We start from the raw sequence: 20,372 nt of genomic DNA on the forward strand, positions 1-20,372 counted from the left end.
CTCCACTTTCCTATGTTCAATGTCCTGCATGTTGAGGCCTATAGTGCTAGCCTCCACTTGTGTGTGTTTGTGTCTGTGCTGAGTGTGTGCATGTTTATCTGTGTACTAGGCACTATGCAACCTATGCTTTTGATGGATCTCATATGCATTCTCTGTGCGTAGACAGCTCTCATGTTACGCTTTCACACGCAGGGAGACAGAGAGCAGAAGAAACAGACACGTTGTCGTATCTGAGAGTTGTCTGTCTGTTCATGCCTTTCTGCTACACAGCTGCGAGGAAGATGTTGGGTATTTTTTTCTTGCTGCTGTTCATCTGAAATATTTTTTTCCCCTTCCCTGCGAAAGCTCACAGGGTCTCGGCAGGGTGTCCACACAGCTCTGCTCTGTTGTGGAATCACCAGGGCTCCTCAGGGAGATGTTGTTTGAATTTCAGATCTCAGAGTCTGTAACAGAGTGGAGCAGGCTGCTGCAGAGTTATAGAGAAAGAGAAGGGCTGTGCGTCAGACCAGGAGAATTGAACAGGACCAGATCAACCTCGCCCAGGGAAAAGAACATGGCAAAGAACAAGGCTAGAGCGAATCATATTGTGTGAATTATATTGACAGGCATGGCTGCATAAAATCCTTTGGTTTAAAAAGTCTCCTTTCTGGTGTATGACCTCAAACTAGCTATAATTAAGATAGCAATGGCATATACCCCTACCGGTTAAGAGCATTGGGCCAGTAAGCAAAAGGTCGGTGGTTCAAATCCCTGAGCCGACTAGGTTAAAAATCTGTCTGTGCCCTTGAGCAAGGCACTTAACCCTAATTGCTTCTGTAAGTCGCTCTGGATAAGAACGTCTGCTAAATGACGAAAATGTAAATTTAATAAACAACCATGTCATTTGTTGCTGCTTGTACACACCAGGCCCACCCACCCATGTGATGACAGAATTTAAAGAATGGAGCCACCAAGACCTTGGGGGAATCCTCGATGACTCCATTGGTGAAAACTTTGTAAAATGACAACGGATTGAATCCAAACTTGGTTCTTATATGAATGTATGCCAAGATTTTCCTCTTTTTTTTTTACATACAGTAGTTGCCGTTGGCTTCACAGTCATGGTCCTGCGATACAGATGACAGAGCTAATTGTAGGGCTTGGAACACCAGTGCTGAGAAATGTTGTGAAAACAGTGCTTAAAGCATGCTGGTGGCACTGACCCCAATGTCACAGTGTATTTATTCTCTTGAATGAAACCAGCACCGCTCTATAGACTCTTTGTTTGAACGCTGGCTGCAGTTGAGCTCTGCCAACTTCAACTAATAAGAAACAAACAAAAACATTCGCAGAAGACTGCTCACTATAGAGGATATACTATTGAGATTTGGGTCTATGGTAAATAAGTTGGGATTGTCTTGTGAAATCATTTCGTGCCATATCTTATAACAGCAGCAATATGTAACAATTTACACAAAGTGCAACTGTTTGGTATAGGATTAATTCGGCACTTTATGGGTGTTTGTGCATATGTGACAGTGGCATGTGTTTATGGACGTGAAGGGTTGTCTCTGTGTTTCATAATTTTCCTTTATTTAGCAAGAGGCTGTATCTACTGTATCTCACCAGAGAAAGCATCCGAGCGAGCAAAACAGCACCCCTCTATCTAAGTATGTGTAGCCCATCTATCTGATGCTGTCTGGTCAAAAAAAGTATGACATTGTTGCCACCCATAACATTGAATGCAAGGCAAGCCGGTGAGCATTTGGCCTCCTTTGATTTAAAAAAAAGTATAAAATAATAGCCAATCAGCATTGAGCTAAACTAAGTGAGCTTAACTGTGAAAGGTCCTGGAGCACCAAAACAAATGTGTCATGGGAAGCCAGTTTGGATTTGGCTTCACACAAATCACATCACATCAAAAGCACAACATAAGCAAAACTTGAATTGTTGCATTTCATTGTCCATACATTAGCCATGGATGGAGTTAGGGATTTGGACTTGTGGTATTACTTAATTCTCTGCACTGGCCAATGATTATAACAACAATTCTGATCCCACCATGAATTCATTATATTGTGCCCCTGGCATGAGAGGATGGAAGTACAATATGTAGCTAGATGTAGTAGGCTAATGTTAGCATGAAAGGAAGTTAGGCTAGCGAGCAAGCATTTTAGCAAGGTAACCTGGGACAACCTAGGTAAGACCTTTTCGTCAACATGAAAGAGAAGAGGATGGCATTGGCTTTTCTCTACAAGTAGGGTGAGTCAACATGTTTTTCTACTTGTACACACAGAGAGAGAGAGAAATCAGAACCATGGAAATCATATTTAGCTTGCATTGATTGGACTAAATTGTTTTTGGTATTTTTTAGAAATGGTGCTGGAATAGTGGAGGCAGATCCTGTTTTCTTTGTGACTTGCGGTAAATCTCTAACTTCAGGGGCATCAGCGTAGCCTAGTGGTTGGAGCGTTGGACTAGTAGCCAAAAGGTTGGAAGATCGAATACCCCAGCTGACAAGGTACAAATATGTCGTTCTGCCCCTGAACAAGACAGTTAACCCACTGTTCCTAGGCTGTCATTGAAAATAAGAATTTGTTCTTAACTGACTTGCCTAGTTAAATAAAGGTATAAAAAAAGTATGTGGTTCTAAATCAATAGTTGTTTAGTAGTCTGAAAATGTTGGAAACATTTAACTTGCTTGACCATGCTGTATGTAGGTCATGTAACTGTTTGTCCCATGCAATATGCTCTCTGGTTTTCTGATGAAACAAAAATGTGGCTGAATTTATACTTCCACTGTCTTCTTATTGTCTTGGCAATGCATATGAACTAACAGGTTATTGTGCAAACAACGCAATTATCACAACACATAGGTTGTAATATGGCATTTTTTCTGGCTTGGCTTCCACCGTAATTTTACCCAAGCACCGCTACTGGTGTGTGTGTGTGTGTGAGAGCGCACTTCTGTGTGCATGCTAATGTGTGTCTGTGTGTGTGTGTGTGTGTGTGTGTGTGTGTGTCTGTGTGTGTGTGCCTGCATACGTTTGTGGTCTAACTGCAATAACCATCTGGCATTCAACAATAATCATACATCTCCCAAACTAAAGTACATACATTTCATTAACAACTCATTTTCCATTGATGTGCAGTCAATAGCCTTTGCATTTTGCTGCTGGAAAAGCTTCAATTCAAGCACCAATAGTCTAATAGTACACCAATAGACTTGTTTCCTTTTTTGACCAAGGTCCTACTGAATCCAAATCAGTACTGGTTAGCCATGCTTTGCTACACCCAACGGGTTGAAGAGTCAAGGGTGTGTAAACTTGGCTTCTACTGACCTCTCTGACAGAACTTCTGCCCCATTGGGATATTGGGTCAATCAGGGCCACGGCTTAGCCCACCATGTGATGCGGTCGATGAGAGGTCAAAGGGTTCAAGTCCATTTCATCTTGCAGGTGGATAGGACTAATCTTACCTGGTCATGGGTGTTCTGCCACCCTAGGCGAGACAAAAAAATGACACCCTCCTCCTATACCCCCGAAAAACTAGAATATTGTAGCCCTACAGTGTAACCCACAATGGAATTCTATGAATGCACATCCATGTGGTGTGCCTACCGTTTGTAAAATGGGCAGTTGCATTGGATTTATTGGTCCTGATTCCTGTGACTAATCATGTTGTCTATTAAAGCTATATCAGCCTGAGCCTATTTGCAATGACAATAAATGTGTTTACACAAAACAAATACAAACGTAAAACCATTGATTATCATGACAATTTTAGCCCACCGGGTGAAACTTCTGGACAGCTGTTGTGAATAGCTTGATTTTCCATTCCATATTTTCCATTTTACTTTGACCTATCATGTTTTTGGATATTGTCACGTCCTGACCAGTATAAAGGGTTATTTGTTATTGTAGTTTAGTCAGGGCGTGGCAGGGGTGTGTTTGTTTTGTGTTGTCTGGGTTTTTGGGGTATTGTTCTATGTTTTGTATTTCTATGTTTTTTCTTTGTTGTGTATTTCTTTGTTGGCCTGGTATGGCTCTCAATCAGGGACAGCTGTACATCATTGTTGCTGATTGGGAGCCATACTTAGGTAGCCCTTTTTCCACCTGTCTTTTTTGGGAAGTTGTTTTTGCACTGCTATGGTTAGCCTGCAGTGCTGTTTAGCTGTCGTTCATTTTTTTGCTTTCTTGTAGTGTGTCGTGTTCTCAATAAAGTAAATATGAGCATTCACGTACCCGCTGCATTTTGGTCCAATCCTTTCGACGGCCGTGACAGAACTTCCCACCACAAACGGACCAAGCAGCGGGGTAAGGAGCTGGAGAGGAGCTATCTGGAGTCGTGGACTTGGGAGGATATCCTAGCCGGAGAGGGACCATGGAGGAAGGCTGGAGAGGAACGGGAGTGTTATGCTGGAACACGGCTGGCATGGAAGCCTGAGAAGCAGCCCCAAACATTTTTTGGGGGGGGGACACACGGGTAGTTTGGCTGGGCCAGGGTTGAGCCCTAAGCCAACTCCCCGTGCTTACCGGACACAGCGTGGTACTGGTCAGGCCCCGTGCTATGGGGTGATGCGCATGGCATCGAGACCGAGCATCCACAGGCCGGTGTGCTTGGTGCCAGCGTCCCGCATTTGCCGGGGGGAAGCGGGCACCCAGCCAGTACGGTTGGTGCCAGTCCTGCGCTCGAGACCGCCAGTGCACCTCCACGGCCCAGTGTATCCTGTTCCCGCTCCCCGCACTAGCCTTGAAGTGCGTGTCTCCAGTCTGGCGCCTCCAAAGCCAGCACCACGCACCAGGCCTCCAGTGCATCAGCCCAGTCCAGTACGTCCTGTTCCCGCTCCTCGCACTAGCCTTGGGGTGCGTGTCTCCAGTCTGGTACCTCCAGTACCAGCCCCACGCACCAGGCCTCCAGTGCATCAGCCAAGTGCAGTTCGTCCTGTTCCTGCTTCTCGCACTAACCCTGTGGTGCGTGCAAATAGTCTGGCTCCTCCTCAGCCAGCCCCACTCATCAGGCCTTCAGTGCGCAGCTCCAGTCCAGAGCTTCCGACGACAGTACCCCGTCCAGAGCTTCCGACGACAGTACCCTGTCCAGAGCTTCTGGCCCCCAGTCCGGAGCCGACAGAGATGGCCCACAGTCCGGAGCCGACAGAGACGGCCCACAGTCCGGAGCCGACAGTCGCCCTTCAGTCCGGAACCGGCGCAGCCAGAGTCGCCCTTCAGTCCAGAACCGGCGCAGCCAGAGTCGCCCTTCAGTCCGGAACCGGCGCAGTCAGAGTCGCCCTCCAGTCCGGAGCTTCCAGAGTCGCTCTCCAGCTCGAGGTCTCCAGCGATGCGCATCAGCCCGAGGTCTCCAGCGACGCGCCTTCAGCGGGGGTGGACAGGTTTGGTTGGGAACTAAGGATGGAGCCTGAGCCACCTCCGTGGTAGGAGGATTGGGGAGGGGGGGTGTTGCACAAGAACCGTCAGTGATGGTGGCCACCCTCCCTTCCCTCCCCTGTAGCTTTGGAATTTTTTGGGGGGGGGTTATTGTTTTGTTAGTTTTTGTTTCAGGTGCATCTGGGGTCTGCACCTTTGGGGAGGGGTACTTTCACGTCCTGACCAGTATAAGGCATTATTTGTTATTGTAGTTTGGTCAGGGCGTGGCAGGGGTGTGTTTGTTTTGTGTTGTCGGGGTTTTTTGGGTATTGTTCTATGTTTTGTATTTATTTGTTTTTTCTATGTTGTGTATTTCTTTGTTGGCCTGGTATGGCTCTCAATCAGGGACAGCTATACATTGTTGTTGCTGATTGGGAGCCATACTTAGGTAGCCCTTTTTCCACCTGTCTTTTGTGGGAAGTTGTTTTTGCACTGCTATGGTTAGCCTGCAGAATATGTTTAGCTATCGTTCATTTTTTCACTTTCTTGTTTTGTGTCGTGTTCTCAATAAAGTAAATATGAGCATTCACGTACCCGCTGCATTTTGGTCCAATCCTTACGACGGCCGTGACAGATATGGTGTTTCTTAACATGTCACATTCACATCAAAGCATTCTTTGGGGGATTGGGGGATATTTAAGCTAGGCTATATGAGCTTAGAAACGAGCATGATGTAAAAAGTGTTTGTCTTTGTAGGCTTCAGAAAAAGCCACACACTCATTCTACCACAGGCTATAGGCTCTTCGATTTATGTCAGATGATTTTTAGACATACCGCTGGTGGAGCGCCGCAGCAATGCGTATCTCCAACATCCCCTTGATGAGAAAATGGGTCTGAGTTTCATTGCTGTAGCATGGTAATCCAATGTATAGAGGTTATCTTGCACTATAGTCATATGTAGTGAATATTTGGTCCCGCTTTAAATGACCTGCAGCTTATAAAGGTTTCATAAAGCCTTCATGTCCTTCATAAACACTACATAAATGTGTTACAAATCATCTATATCCATATGTCATGCTTTATAAAGGGTTCATAAAATGTGGCATAACTGTGGGAAATAACCACCAATGTCAAATGGGAAATATTTCATAAACCTGTGCTTTATAAACGGTTGCATAATAAAGGCCTTATAAATCATATTAAATTGAGGCTTCACAAAGCATTATATATGTATTCACGCATGACTGTAAGTTGCTTTGGATAAAAATATTTGCTAAATTTGATATTATATTTCCCTCTTAGTCAATATTGGACCTGACCTCAACTTCCCCCAAAATGGTGTGTTGCAGGAAGACACACACTCTAAAGCGCGGCAATGCAAAGCAAAAAACTTTGTTGGGGCTTTTAAAATACCTTTTTTTTCTTGCTGACTTCTGTTTTTTCCTGAAATTAATTTTTCTTGGTTTTGTTTTTCCAGGGTTCGAATTTCCCCCATGTTTTTCTGGCTTTCCCCAGTTTTTTCACACTTTTTTTAATATATAAAAAAATGTATTTCCTGTGTTCACAACATGTGACGTTCGTTAAAAGAAGTAGACCAAGGTGCAGCGTGGAAAGTGCTCATATTTATATTTATTGCAACTCAGAACACTCAAACAAAAATAACAAACCAAGGAAAAATGAACATCACATTCTTCAGGCTAAACTGAGCTGTACAAAAATAAGATCCCACACTGAAGGAGGGAAAAAGGGCTGCCTAAGTATGATTCCTAATCAGAGACAACGATAGACAGCTGCCTCTGATTGGAAATCATATCAGGCCAATCAAAGAAAAAAAAACATAGAAATATGACAACTTGAATGCCCGCCCCATGTCACACCCTGACCTAACAAAACAGAGAAAAACGGCAATGCTTTAACCACATCAGGGGATGACTTTGGGGGATGGGGAGATGACTTATATATACACTGCTCAAAAAAATAAAGGGAACACTTAAACAACACAATGTAACTCCAAGTCAATCACACTTCTGTGAAATGAAACTGTCCACTTAGGAAGCAACACTGATTGACAATAAATTTCACATGCTGTTGTGCAAATGGAATAGACAACAGGTGGAAATTATAGGCAATTAACAAGACACCCCCAATAAAGGAGTGGTTCTGCAGGTGGGGACCACAGACCACTTCTCAGTTCCTATGCTTCCTGGCTGATGTTTTGGTCACTTTTGAATGCTGGCGGTGCTTTCACTCTAGTGGTAGCATGAGACGGAGTCTACAACCCACACAAGTGGCTCAGGTAGTGCAGCTCATCCAGGATGGCACATCAATGCGAGCTGTGGCAAGAAGGTTTGCTGTGTCTGTCAGCGTAGTGTCCAGAGCATGGAGGCGCTACCAGGAGACAGGCCAGTACATCAGGAGACGTGGAGGAGGCCGTAGGAGGGCAACAACCCAGCAGCAGGATCGCTACCTCCGCCTTTGTGCAAGGAGGAGCAGGTGAAGCACTGCCAGAGCCCTGCAAAATGACCTCCAGCAGGCCACAAATGTGTATGTGTCTGCTCAAACGGTCAGAAACAGACTCCATGTGGGTGGTATGAGGGCTCGACGTCCACAGGTGGGGGTTGGGCTTACAGCCCAACACCGTGCAGGACGTTTGACATTTGCCAGAGAACACCAAGATTGGCAAATTCGCCACTGGCACCCTGTGCTCTTCACAGATGAAAGCAGGTTCACACTGAGCACGTGACAGACGTGACAGAGTCTGGAGACGCCGTGGAGAACGTTCTGCTGCCTGCAACATCCTCCAGCATGACCGGTTTGGCGGTGGGTCAGTCATGGTGTGGGGTGGTATTTCTTTGGGGGGCCGCACAGCCCTCCATGTGCTCGCCAGAGGTAGCCTGACTGCCATTAGGTACCGAGATGAGATCCTCAGACCCCTTGTGAGACCATATGCTGGTGCGGTTGGCCCTGGGTTCTTCCTAATGCAAGACAATGCTAGACCTCATGTGGCTGGAGTGTGTCAGCAGTTCCTGCAAGAGGAAGGCATTGATGCTATGTACTAGCCCGCCCGTTCCCCAGACCTGAATTCAATTGAGCACATCTGGGACATCATGTCTCGCTTCATCCACCAACGCCACATTGCACCACAGACTGTCCAGGAGTTGGCGGATGCTTTAGTCCAGGTCTGGGAGGAGATCCCTCAGGAGACCATCCGCCACCTCATCAGGAGCATGCCCAGGTGTTGTAGGCAGGTCATACAGGGACGTGGAGGCCACACACTACTGAGCCTCATTTTGACTTGTTTTAAGGACATTACATCAAAGTTGGATCAGCCTGTAGTGTGGTTTTCCACTTTAATTTTGAGTGTGACTCCAAATCCAGACCTCCATGGGTTGATAAATTGGATTTCCATTGATTATTTTTGTGTGATTTTGTTGTCAGCACATTCAACTATGTAAAGAAAAAAGTATTTCATAAGATTATTTCTTTCATTCAGATCTAGGATGTGTTGTTTAAGTGTTCCCTTCATTTTTTTGAGCAGTATATATATATATATATATATATATATATATATATATATATATATATATATATTCTGGGTGCAGCAGTAACTGAAAGGTATATATATATATATATATATATATATATATATATATATATATATATCCTACAGACCCTATTGATACTGCTGCACCAGAATAGTTATTGCTCTAAACCAATATGTATTCCATGTACAGTGATTCGCATTGGGGGCAGTTATTTGACCTTGGACATGTTTTAAAACCTTATTTGAATTTAATGCAAATGTCACTTAAATATGAACAAATAGGAATCATTGTTAATGTTTAGACCTTTATTTTTCATATATCATGAATGGTTATTGAAACTTTTCTACTAATACGTGGGGGATTTTTTTTTTTTTAAATCCCCAAACTCCGTGACCCGGAAGTACTTTATTAGTGTTGCTGATGAGACACTGATCATGTGATTAGTTGGCAAATCAAATGCCCCATTTGTGCTGCCACTGGAGAGCGAAAAACAAGTACTGGTCAAAAGTTTTAGAACACCCACACTCATTCAAGGGATTTTCTTCATTTGTACTATTTTCTACATTGTAGATTAACAGTGAAGACATAAAAACTATGAATTAACACATATGGAATCATGTAGCAACCAAAAAAGGGTTAAACAAATCAAAATGTATTTTATATTTGAGATTCTTCATTTTGCCACCCTTTGTCTTGCTGACAGCTTTGCACACTGGGCATTCTCTAAACCAGCTTCATGAGGTAGTCACCTGGATTGCATTTCAATTAACAGGTGTGCCTTCTTAAAAGTTAATTTGTGAAATGTCTTTCCTTTTAATGGGTTTGTGCCAATCAGTTGTGTTGTGACAAAGGTAGGGGGGTATACAGTAGATAGCCTTATTTGGTAAATGACCAAGTCCATATTATGACAAGAACAGCTCAAATAAGCAAAGAGAAAGGACAGTCCATCATTACTTTAAGACATGAAGGTCAGTCGCAAAAACCATCAAGTGCTATTATGAAACTGGCTCTCATGAGGACCGCCACAGGAAAGGAAGACCCAGAGTTACCTCTGCTGCAGTGGTTCAGTTCATTAGAGTTACAGACCTCACAAATTGCAGCCCAAATAAATGGTTCACAGAGTTCAAGTCACAGACACATCTCAACATCAACTGTTCAGAGGAGACTGCATGAATCAGGCCTTCACTTTCAAATTTCTGCAAAGAACCAACTACTAAAGGACACCCGTAAGAAGAAGAGACTTGCTTGGGCCAAGAAACATGAGCAATGGACGTTAGACCGTTGGAAACCTGTCCGTTGGTCTGATGAGTCCAAATTTGCGATTTTTGGTTCCAACCGCCATGTCTTTGTGAGACGCAGAGTAGGTGAACGGATGATCTCTGCATGTGTGGTTTCCACCGTGAAGCATGGAGGAGGGGGTGTGGGGGTGTTTCGAGGGTGACAATTCAAATCAAGTGCTATGCATGTGTGGGAACTCCTTCAAGACATTTGAAAAAGCATTACTCATGAATCTGGTTGAGAGAATACCAAGAGTGGCAAAGCTGTCATTTACACTTTTTTGGTTACTACATGATTCAATATGTGTTATTTAATAGTTCCGATGTCTTCACCATTATTCTACAATGTAGAAAATAGTAAAAATAAAGAAAAACCCTTGAATGAGTAGGTGTGTCCAAACTTTTGACTGGTACTGTACATCTTCATATATAACCCAAAGGTTAGGATGAATATTTGTATTTATTTATTTCACCTTTATTTTTGTATTTACCTTCATTTAACTAGTCAAGTCATTTAAGAACAAATTCTTATTTTCAATGACAGCCTAGGAATAGTGGGTTACCTGCCTTGCTCAGAGGCAGAATGACAGAATTGTACCTTGTCAGCTCGGGGATTTGATCTTGCAACCTTTCAGTTACTAGTCCAACACTCTAACCACTAGGCTATGCTGCCGTAGTAGGCTAGTTGAGAACAAGTTCTCATTTGCAACTGCGACCAGGCCAAGATAAATCAAAGCAGTTCGACACATACAACAACACAGAGTTACACATGGAATAAACAAACATACAATCAATAATACAGTAGAAAAATCTCTATACAGCATGTGCAAATGAGGTAGGATAAGAGAGGTAAGGCAATAAATAGGCCATGGTGGTGAAGTAATGACAATATAGCAATTAACCTCTTATGGCTAGGGGGCAGTATTTTCACGGCTGGATAAAAAACTTACCCGATTTAATCTGATTATTACCCCTGCCCAGAAACTAGAATATGCATATAATTATTAGCTTTGGATAGAAAACACTCCAAAGTTTCTAAAACTGTTTGAATGGTGTCTGTGAGTATAACAGAACTCATTTGGCAGGCCAAAACATGAGAAGATTCTGTTCAGGAAGTACCCTGTCTGACCATTTCTTCCCCTTGTTGATTCTCTCTTTCCATTACAAAGGATCTCTGCTGTTACGTGACACTTCCTACGGCTTCCATGGGCCCTCAGAGCCCGGGAAAAAGCTGAATGACGTAATTCAAAGCCCTGGCTGAAACACACGAGCGCTTTTGCTAAGTGGTCTATCAGCAGACAAAAGGCTTAGGCGCGTGCCCGAGTCGACCCCGTGATGTATTTTCTTTCGGATGTTTACCTAATTGCAGATTCCCGGTCGGAATATTATCGCTTTTTTACGAGAATAATGGCATAAAAATTGATTTTAAACAGCGGTTGACATGCTTCGAAGTACGGTAATGGAATATTTAGAAATCTTTTGTCACGTTATGCGCCATGCGCACAACCCTTATTTACCATTGGGATAGTGTCTAGAATGCACGAACAAAACGTCACTGATGGAACATAACTATGGATTATTTTGGACCAAACCTACATTTGTTATTGAAGTAGAAGACCTGGGAGTGCATTCTGACGAAGAACATCAAAGGTAATCAAACTTTTCTAATAGTAAATCTGATTTTGGTGAAGGCTAAACTGGATGGGTGTCTAAATAGCTAGCCCTGTGATGCCGGGCTATCTACTGAGAATATTGTAAAATGTGCTTTCACCGAAATGCTATTTTAAAATCGGACATATCGAGTGCATAGAGGAGTTCTGTATCTATAATTCTTAAAATAATTGTTATGTTTTTTGTGAACGTTTATCGTGAGTAATTTAGTAAATTCACCGGAGGTTTGCGGGGGGTATGCTAGTTCTGAACGTCACATGCTAATGTAAAAAAGCTGTTTTTTTATATAAATATGAACTTCATTGAACAAAACATGCATGCATTGTATAACATAATGTCCTAGGGTTGTCATCTGATGAAGATCATCAAAGGTTAGTGCTGCATTTAGCTGTCTTCTGGGTTATTGTGACATTATATGCTAGCTTGAAAAATGGGTGTCTGATTATTTATGGCTGGGTACTCTGCTGACATAATCTAATGTTTTGCTTTCGCTGTAAAGCCTTTTTGAAATCGGACAGTGTGGTTAGATTAACGAGAGTCTTGTCTTTAAAATGCTGTAAAATAGTCATATGTTTGAAAAATGGAAGTTTTCGGATTTTAGAGGAATTTGTATTTCGCGCCACGCCCATCATTGGATATTGGAGCAGGTGTTCCGCTAGCGGAACATCTAGATGTAAGAGGTTATGAGTGTGCTCCTAATCTCAGCTCGTTACCTGCATAATAGACTCCTGGGAGATAGCAATCTTTCTGATTGAGAGGGGGTCAAATACTTATTTCCCTCATTAAAATGCAAATCAATTTATATCATTTTTGACATGCGTTTTTCTCGATATTTTTGTTGTTATTCTGTCTCTCACTGTTCAAATAAACCTACCATTAACCTCTCTGGGCTAGGTGGGACGTTAGCGTCCCACTCTATTCAACAGCCAGTGGAATCGCGTGGCGCAAAATACAATACCTCAAAAATGCTATAACTTCAATTTCTCAAACATATGACTATTTTACACCATTTGAAAGATCAGACTCTCCTTTATCTAACCACATTGTCTGATTTCAAAAAGGCTTTACAGCGAAAGCAAAACATAGATTATGTCAGGAGAGTATCCAGCCAGAAATAATCACACACCCATTTTTCAAGCTAGCATATATGTCACAAAAACCAAAACCACAGCTAAATGCAGCACTAACCTTTGATGATCTCCATCAGATGACACTCCTAGGACATTATGTTTTACAATACATGCATGTTTTGTTCAATCAAGTTCATATTTATATCAAAAAACAGTTTTTACATTAGCATGTGAATTTACTAAATTACTCAAGCGTCCCACCTCGCCCAGACAGGTTAAGCTATGTGTCACTCAAATACTGAACACCTGGTTCCACATGGTTCCTCAAGTTCTTGGTGACCTGGGATGACCACAGTAGATAGATGGAGAAGGGGCAAAGGAGGGACATGGGGACTCTGGCGAACTTTCTCTAAATTGCATCCTTCTGAGACTCATTAGAACTCTAATGTCTTTACACTGGGAACAATTGCCTTGCTCTTTCTCTGGTGGTGGTTCCAGAGTCAAAGTAATAATATATATATATCCACAGGGAAAAGCACAAGCAGGATATCAAAGTTATATGCTTAGTATTTTCACTTATTTAGAGCTAGCACATAAACACCCAACGGTTCAACTAGGTCTTATTCAAGGCTGTTCCAGAGTAAAACCAAGGCCGCTTAATAAGGCAGGATATAAAAGATTATCGAGGGCATGTTTTTAATAAGACATGAAAAGGAAGAAAAGCACTCTCTGGTTCCTCGTTTAGTTTTTCTCTTCCACAACTTCCTTTGACAAGTGCAGCAGCTGTGGCTCTGGGGATAGGGACATCTTCTCCAGGACTCCAGGAATGTCTTGGAATCATATTGGGAATCTTCGAGCATCCACAGAATCATTTGCCTGAATCTCCATATTTATCAAATGTATTAATGACCAGATCTTGTGAAGGAAGTGTGTGTCTTTTTACAGGAAAGTTGCGCTTTGATTTCTCCTATTGAACTTAATGTTTGGTATTAGTAATGTCCTGGATTTAGTTGAATATACTGTATGTTATTAGGCCAGGAACCAGGGCCATAACCTCATCCTCAGCCCCTATCATTCCATGTAACACCCTTTATTTACATAATCAGCTTTTCAAAATGTTCACAATGTTTGTTGGTGTTCTTATACTCTCAATTAAGTTAATTCTCTGTCTTGACTTTGCTCCATTGTTTTAACATTCGAAAAAATAAATGCTTGGTTCCTGTTCCGCATTGGAGAAAGAGATTGCAAAGAACTAATGTAAACAGATAAACCTATGGGTAATTAAATAGAGCTGCAATGACATAGCGCGTGACTGGGATTGTTTCCTCTCCACCTGCAGCTCTGGATCTGTGCTGCTCTCCTGCTTATTGTCCACAGAAGTGCACTGCATTGTATTATATTGTGTTGTGATATGTGTGTATGAGAGAGAGAGAGAGAGAGAGAGAGAGAGAGAGAGAGAGAGAGAGAGAGAGAGAGAGAGAGAGAGAGAGAGAGAGAGAGAGAGAGAGAGAGAGAGAGAGAGAGAGAGAGAGAGAGAGAGAGAGAGAGAGAGAGAGAGAGAGAGAGAGAGAGAGAGAGAGAGAGATCAGTACAAGTAGAAAACCATAGTATTTTGGTGAGGGTAGAGAATGTGGTTCTGGTGTACATGTGTCTTTCCAGAGAGAGAGAAAGTAAGTGAGGCTGAGAGAGTGAAGGGGAGAGCGAGAGGGAGAGTTAGGGAGATGGGAGGGAGAAATTGAGAGGCTGCCTAGCACTTTTCTCAGTGAGCTGACAGGGCTCGACGCTTGACTAACAGGACTGTTTTGACAGGTGTCAAATGGTCCGTATTGCCATTTCACCGCTGGCCCTTGGGAACCCGCATCAGTGCCCGCAACAGGACTGGCCAGGCTGCAGAAAAATAAAGAAAACCGTCATGGAGGAGAACAAAAAAACGTGACCTCTTTACCATTTCCTCCCTGCTTGGTCTCCTCTGGATTCTCCCAGAGTTTGGGCATCTGCTGTACGTTTGCTGCTTTTACAGTCTGTGAGGTAGGTGTGTGTGTGTGTGTGTGTGTGTGTGTGTGTGTGTGTGTGTGTGTGTGTGTGTGTGTGTGTGTGTGTGTGTGTGTGTGTGTGTGTGTGTGTGTGTGTGTGTGTGTGTGTGTGTGTGTGTGTGTGTGTGTGTGTGTGACCCATATAAAAAAAGGGTGATGGGAAGGTTGTCTCTTCATGGACCATTGAAAAGGTTGGATAGTTGGAGAGCAAGGTGAGGATAAGGTAGTTTATTTTTCCCATTGGCTTTAGACCGTTTCTATGTAATTACCCACACAAAGACAGCCCACAATGGGGTGGATTATTTTAAGAGAATTATAATTGTAATTTTTTTATGGCCATTTCTTTTAAGCAACCATTTTTGAATTTAACCTTTATTAAACTAGGCAAGTCAGTTAAGAACAAATTCTTATTTTACAATGACGGCGTACCTCGGCCAAACCCTCCCCTAACACAGATGATGCCCTATAGGACTCCCTATCATGGCCGGTTGTGATTACATCCCAGGATCGAACAGGGTCTGTAGTGATGCCCTGGCACTGAGATGCAGTGCCTTAGTCCGCTACGCCACTCGGGAGGCCATGTCTGATTTGATTACATGCTGTGATTATGTGTAGTGACAATAAACCTCTAGTGGTATAGGCTAGTACATGACCTTCACTCATGAATCAATGCACTACCACATTGAAGAAAAAGCAAGTTATCTTTGAGGTATAAGTTTAAAAAATGATTTAACTGAAGCATAAAAATCTCAGAGAAGTTGGATGGATATATGGTTTGGTTTATTTTGAGTTTCTTTCTATCGCCCTACAACAATTAGCATCCCTGCTGCTGCCTAGAAAAATTATGATATATCACCAAACCATGCCCTTGAAAGTGTTTGAAACCACATTAGTCGGTGGACAACCTCCAAATGCATGAAACTTTGATCTGTAACGAGTTTGTAATTGACCTCGTTAAATGGTTAAGATGAGCCAGTACATAACAGTGTTGTGGTATACAGAGATGTATCACTGGTGATTGGGGTATGTTTTATAGTTTGTAGTTACCACATTGAATGAAGTGTCTTATCCCTCCTGGTGATTTGATGCAGCTTCACGCCTTTGAATAAGAACCCAATGTGACCAAAGTAATGATCTATGGGGTTTGTTGGGGATGGGGATGTACATTTTACCATTATAAAATACACAAGGAAAATGATCTGTGGTGAATGGTGGCTAACGGTAAAATCACAAGATAATGACTCAACTCAATGTGCTGAGGCGCACTGGATGCACAAAATAACTTTTTCTGTGTGTTTCTATTGCGAACCAGATTTTATTAAATGTAAAAACATTTTACCGACCTTGTGTGTAGAGTGAAAACTCTTGAGGCTATTGGGAATTATAAGCCATATGAAAGGCCAAAAGGGGAAGGTTGCATGGCCTCATGGTGTAATTTTTTGGGGTGAAAGTTAAAACTATCAGTCTTTTGTGAGCCTGCTTCCCTTCTAATACACATTCCTCCCTACTATATCTCTCAAACATCCACAGAGAGTAGGTCACGTAGGCAGTTATGGTTAGCCATACAGCAAAAAGGCAGTATGGTTTTCTGCTCATATTCCCCATGGCAGGTGGGGTATGTGACCATTCTCCCCACCCACCCACCCATCCTCCTTGTCGATGACAACTGATCCAGATTTCGGGGAAACCGTGACCTACACTGTACCTTAACTTTTGCCCTTTTCACTACAGGAGGCCCTGGACCACACATACACTACTCGTTATGCACAGTCCCATAAAGACATTGTTTTTCGGGAATTAGATAATGTAATTTGATATAGCTATAAAGTGTTTACGAGATTACGTCATCAATGAAACCTTTTCCCTGCAACCCCCCTTTACATCAGCCTGGTAATTGGGCTACTGTTCTCCCTCTCTCCCTCCAAAGTGGATGAGTTCAACACCTCATTCGGCATCTCTCCATCGGCCACATCACTATCTCCTCCTGTCCAACAATAATTTGGACTCAGAGGGCTACAGTACAGGGGATCATTGTAGGCCTATATGGAGCCAGTCCCGTTAAGATATAATAGGTAACTCTGGAATAGCATGGCCGGCGGTTTGTCTCTGTCTGCCACAATGACACAATTTATATCACAATTTATATCATCCCCCTGAGCCAAGGCGGTCTGAATCAGCTGAAAAACAGCAGAAGAGGACAATAAACACTAGCTAAACTTTGCCTGTCCCCTTTTGCTATTTTAAATGCGATATAAGCACTCTTTTCACAAAGAGTCCGATTCAGTTTCCCTGGTGTGTACTAAAACAGAAGCCCCCCCCCAGTTTTATGAGGTGTCCTGTTTTTCTACCATACCTCCAGTGATTTAGGTGATATGCTTGAAATAAAGGTTCAGAGGGGCATGGGGCAGCTTGAGTTTTACTGTGCCCCCACTTAAAAAATAAATAAAATGAAATTACACAGGATGCTGTATAATTGTGCTATGGGGGGACCGTTTGACCCTTTTCTTAATTTTGGGTTTCTTTGTTTTTCAATGTGCCAAGCTGGACTTTGACATTTTACTTGCATGACTTTTCAATTACATCCAGTTGGTTAAAAAGTCACAATTCCACACCGAGAACCTCATCTCAGAGCGAAATATGGAAAAGGGATAAGGCCTATGTTTGAGGGAGCGAAGAGAGTGAGAATTTATGGGCGGCTTGGTGAGTTGGATCTGCGAGTGTTCCCGTGGTCTCATAGCACCTCACCCTTCCAAGTTAAATACTCTGCTCTAGTGTCCAAAGAGCTCATGATCCGTCTGTAATCCAGTCTTATCAAGTCAAAATGCACACAAAGAAACTACTATTTATGTCAACTCAAATGGCATTTTCTCATTTGTGTCATCATTTATTCATTCTGTCGAGGAATGATTCATGAAAAAAAGACTAAACAAAAAAAATGACTGTTCTATCAAAACACCAACCTATGAAACTGCCTGTAGTGTGAATGTTAGATAATCTATCTCCTTGACTAAATAATGTTAGGGAGAATTATTAAGTGTGTGTGTGTGTGTGCATGTGAGTATGCATGTGTGCACATGTGTGTGTGCGCTCACATGCGTGTGTACATGCATGTCTGCTCCTTGGCATGGTGGGGTGGGTGTTGGTTATGTATGGGCTTATAAGCGGAAAACATGTACGAGTCTCATTTCTGTACAGCACCTTGAGATATCAGTTGATGTAAGAAGGGCTTTATAAATACATTTGATTTGATTTGAGTCAAATCACAAATCTACTCTACATTATTACCACATACTGTTAAGTGGGCAGGCCATACAGTATATACCCAATGATCATTTTATTTGCTCTGTATACGCTTTGTTGTTTTTTTAAAGTTTTTTTTTACAAATTAGACCTGTAGCAGACTGTTTTGTCGCCAGAGGAGGAATTAAACAGGTTCCCTGGCATTTATCCAGCATGTTTTTACGAGCTATTTTGTCCTTCTAAGTATACGGTTTATCGTGTTTAATGATGCTCTGCATTTTTACCGATTCCTCATTTCCCTTCATTGGCTAACGAGAGTGAGAGACTGGCTGGGGGAAGTGATAAAAGAGGTTTGTGGTTGTGTAACACGTGTCATAAAACAGAAAGAAAAAAGGCCTGTGTGCATGCGTGTGTGAGTGGGTGTGTGTGGTGTTGTCTAAAAGTTACAACAAGCGGCAGTTTAAGATGCTGAGTGTGTTAGGATGATGAGGTGAAGTCTGTGGAGCGTATGGCGGTGTGTGTGGGTGTGTGTGGTGGAGCATACTTTAAAGTATTAAAACCAGGGGTTGGAACCGGTTCAGGGAACAGAACCGAAAACTGGAAAATAACTACATTTTTCAAGGAACAGAATCAGAACCGGAACGAAAGTGATCTATACTGTTCTGGAACAGAACCATTATTTTAAAAGCATGGGAACTGGTTAATAATGTGTTTTTTTCATTCCGGGCATTTTTTACAGTCCAACAAAAAATGCAACACAGCGTCTATGCAAAACCCTCCCTCTGTCAATCATAAACTTCTTCCATTGTCTGCCTGTCAGCTGAAAATCTTTGCCAGTGTGTGGGTGTAGGTTATCTGCCCCTCCCCCTCCGAAGCATAGCCGTAGCCTACTGATGATAAAAGCGTGATTCAGAAGCTAGGGAAAGATTTTTTTTATTAGAGAAGAATGGATTAGGTTTTTCAATGCTAGTTAGGGATAATGTAGTTATCACATTTCACATTGGATTTATTAATTACAAAACGGTAAGAAGTGTTTTTAATTCTGGTCCTGCTCTGAACACACCAGCTTCTTAGCTAGCTAGCTCTGGTGCAAAGTTAAGCCAACTCTGAAGTTAATAGACATTCAAAGTTCCTCCATATGTGCTCCTCTGTAGGTTAAATTCTGTGGGCCTAATTCAGATAATGCATGTCATCACAAGATGCCCAGTGCTTCAAGCCAAGCCTCCTCCATCCTCCACCTGCACAATTTCAGTTGCATCTCGTGCCCTACACTTGTCTTTCTATCATGCATGTAAACAACTCACTGAGCTACAGCTTGACCGCTCCATATCAACCTGCTCTATCTGCACTGCATGATTGGTGAAGTAATTTAAGATTTCAGAGATTTAAAAAGGAACAATATGAACCAGTACTTTTTTTGTTTATTTTGCTGGTCGGAACAGTGGAACGGAAGAAAAAAAGAATGGTTATGTTCAGAATGAAACGATTGGAAAATGATTTTGGTTCCAACCCCTGATTTACACCCACAATTAGATTCCTGAAATGGGACGTTTTAAATTGTCAGACACAATGTCAAACACTCTATATACAGTCCATAACTCGGCAGTATTGGTTAGCTCTAACCAAATCATCCCTATCCAGACTGAGATATGTCATTGGGTATCGACTGAGGGTTGAGGCGCTCTAGAACCAAGTGGAAGAAAACCAGGGCTGTGTCCCAAATAGCAGCCCTACATAGTTCCCTACTTATGACAAAAACCCTAGGGGCTTGGTCAAAATGTATGTAGGGTGACATTTGGGATGCACTACAGGGATGCACAGTGATAATGAGGAATGGCTAGTTGTTTGACATGACTTCATCAGGTCCTGTCTTCATTTGGTCATAGAGCGCAGGCTGTCCCAGATGCCTATCTAGAAATTGTGTGTCTCTCTAATAAAGCCAGAACGTCACAAAGCCTAAATACTGCACACACCCGCAAAACTCTGTGTCTACAAAACATAGTCAACATGAAAGTGACAGACATAAGAAATTACCTGTTTCCAAGGAATTAATGGTGGCGAACACAGATAGCCATGTAGAGTCGTCCGCTTTCAAGCCAAACACACACCAATAATGGCCCAATAAATAACTGTAATAATGTTGCAATGAAAATAATTTTATTACCAAATGTACCCCTATAAAACAGTACAGTCA

At 42.4% G+C, this 20,372-nt stretch overlaps 1 protein-coding gene across 1 annotated transcript in view; it reads left to right on the forward strand.

Annotated features, from left to right (window-relative positions):
- Positions 1–20,372, forward strand: part of LOC115158935 (uncharacterized) — a 116,037-nt gene that overhangs the window by 83,758 nt on the left and 11,907 nt on the right. Inside the window, exon 2 of the mRNA XM_029708378.1 lies at positions 14,715–14,933. Within this exon, the coding sequence (XP_029564238.1) occupies positions 14,715–14,933 (219 nt within the window). The remainder of the gene's footprint in view (positions 1–14,714; positions 14,934–20,372) is intronic.

Source organism: Salmo trutta, chromosome 22 (assembly GCF_901001165.1).
Source record: "Salmo trutta chromosome 22, fSalTru1.1, whole genome shotgun sequence".
NCBI lineage: Eukaryota > Metazoa > Chordata > Actinopteri > Salmoniformes > Salmonidae > Salmo > Salmo trutta.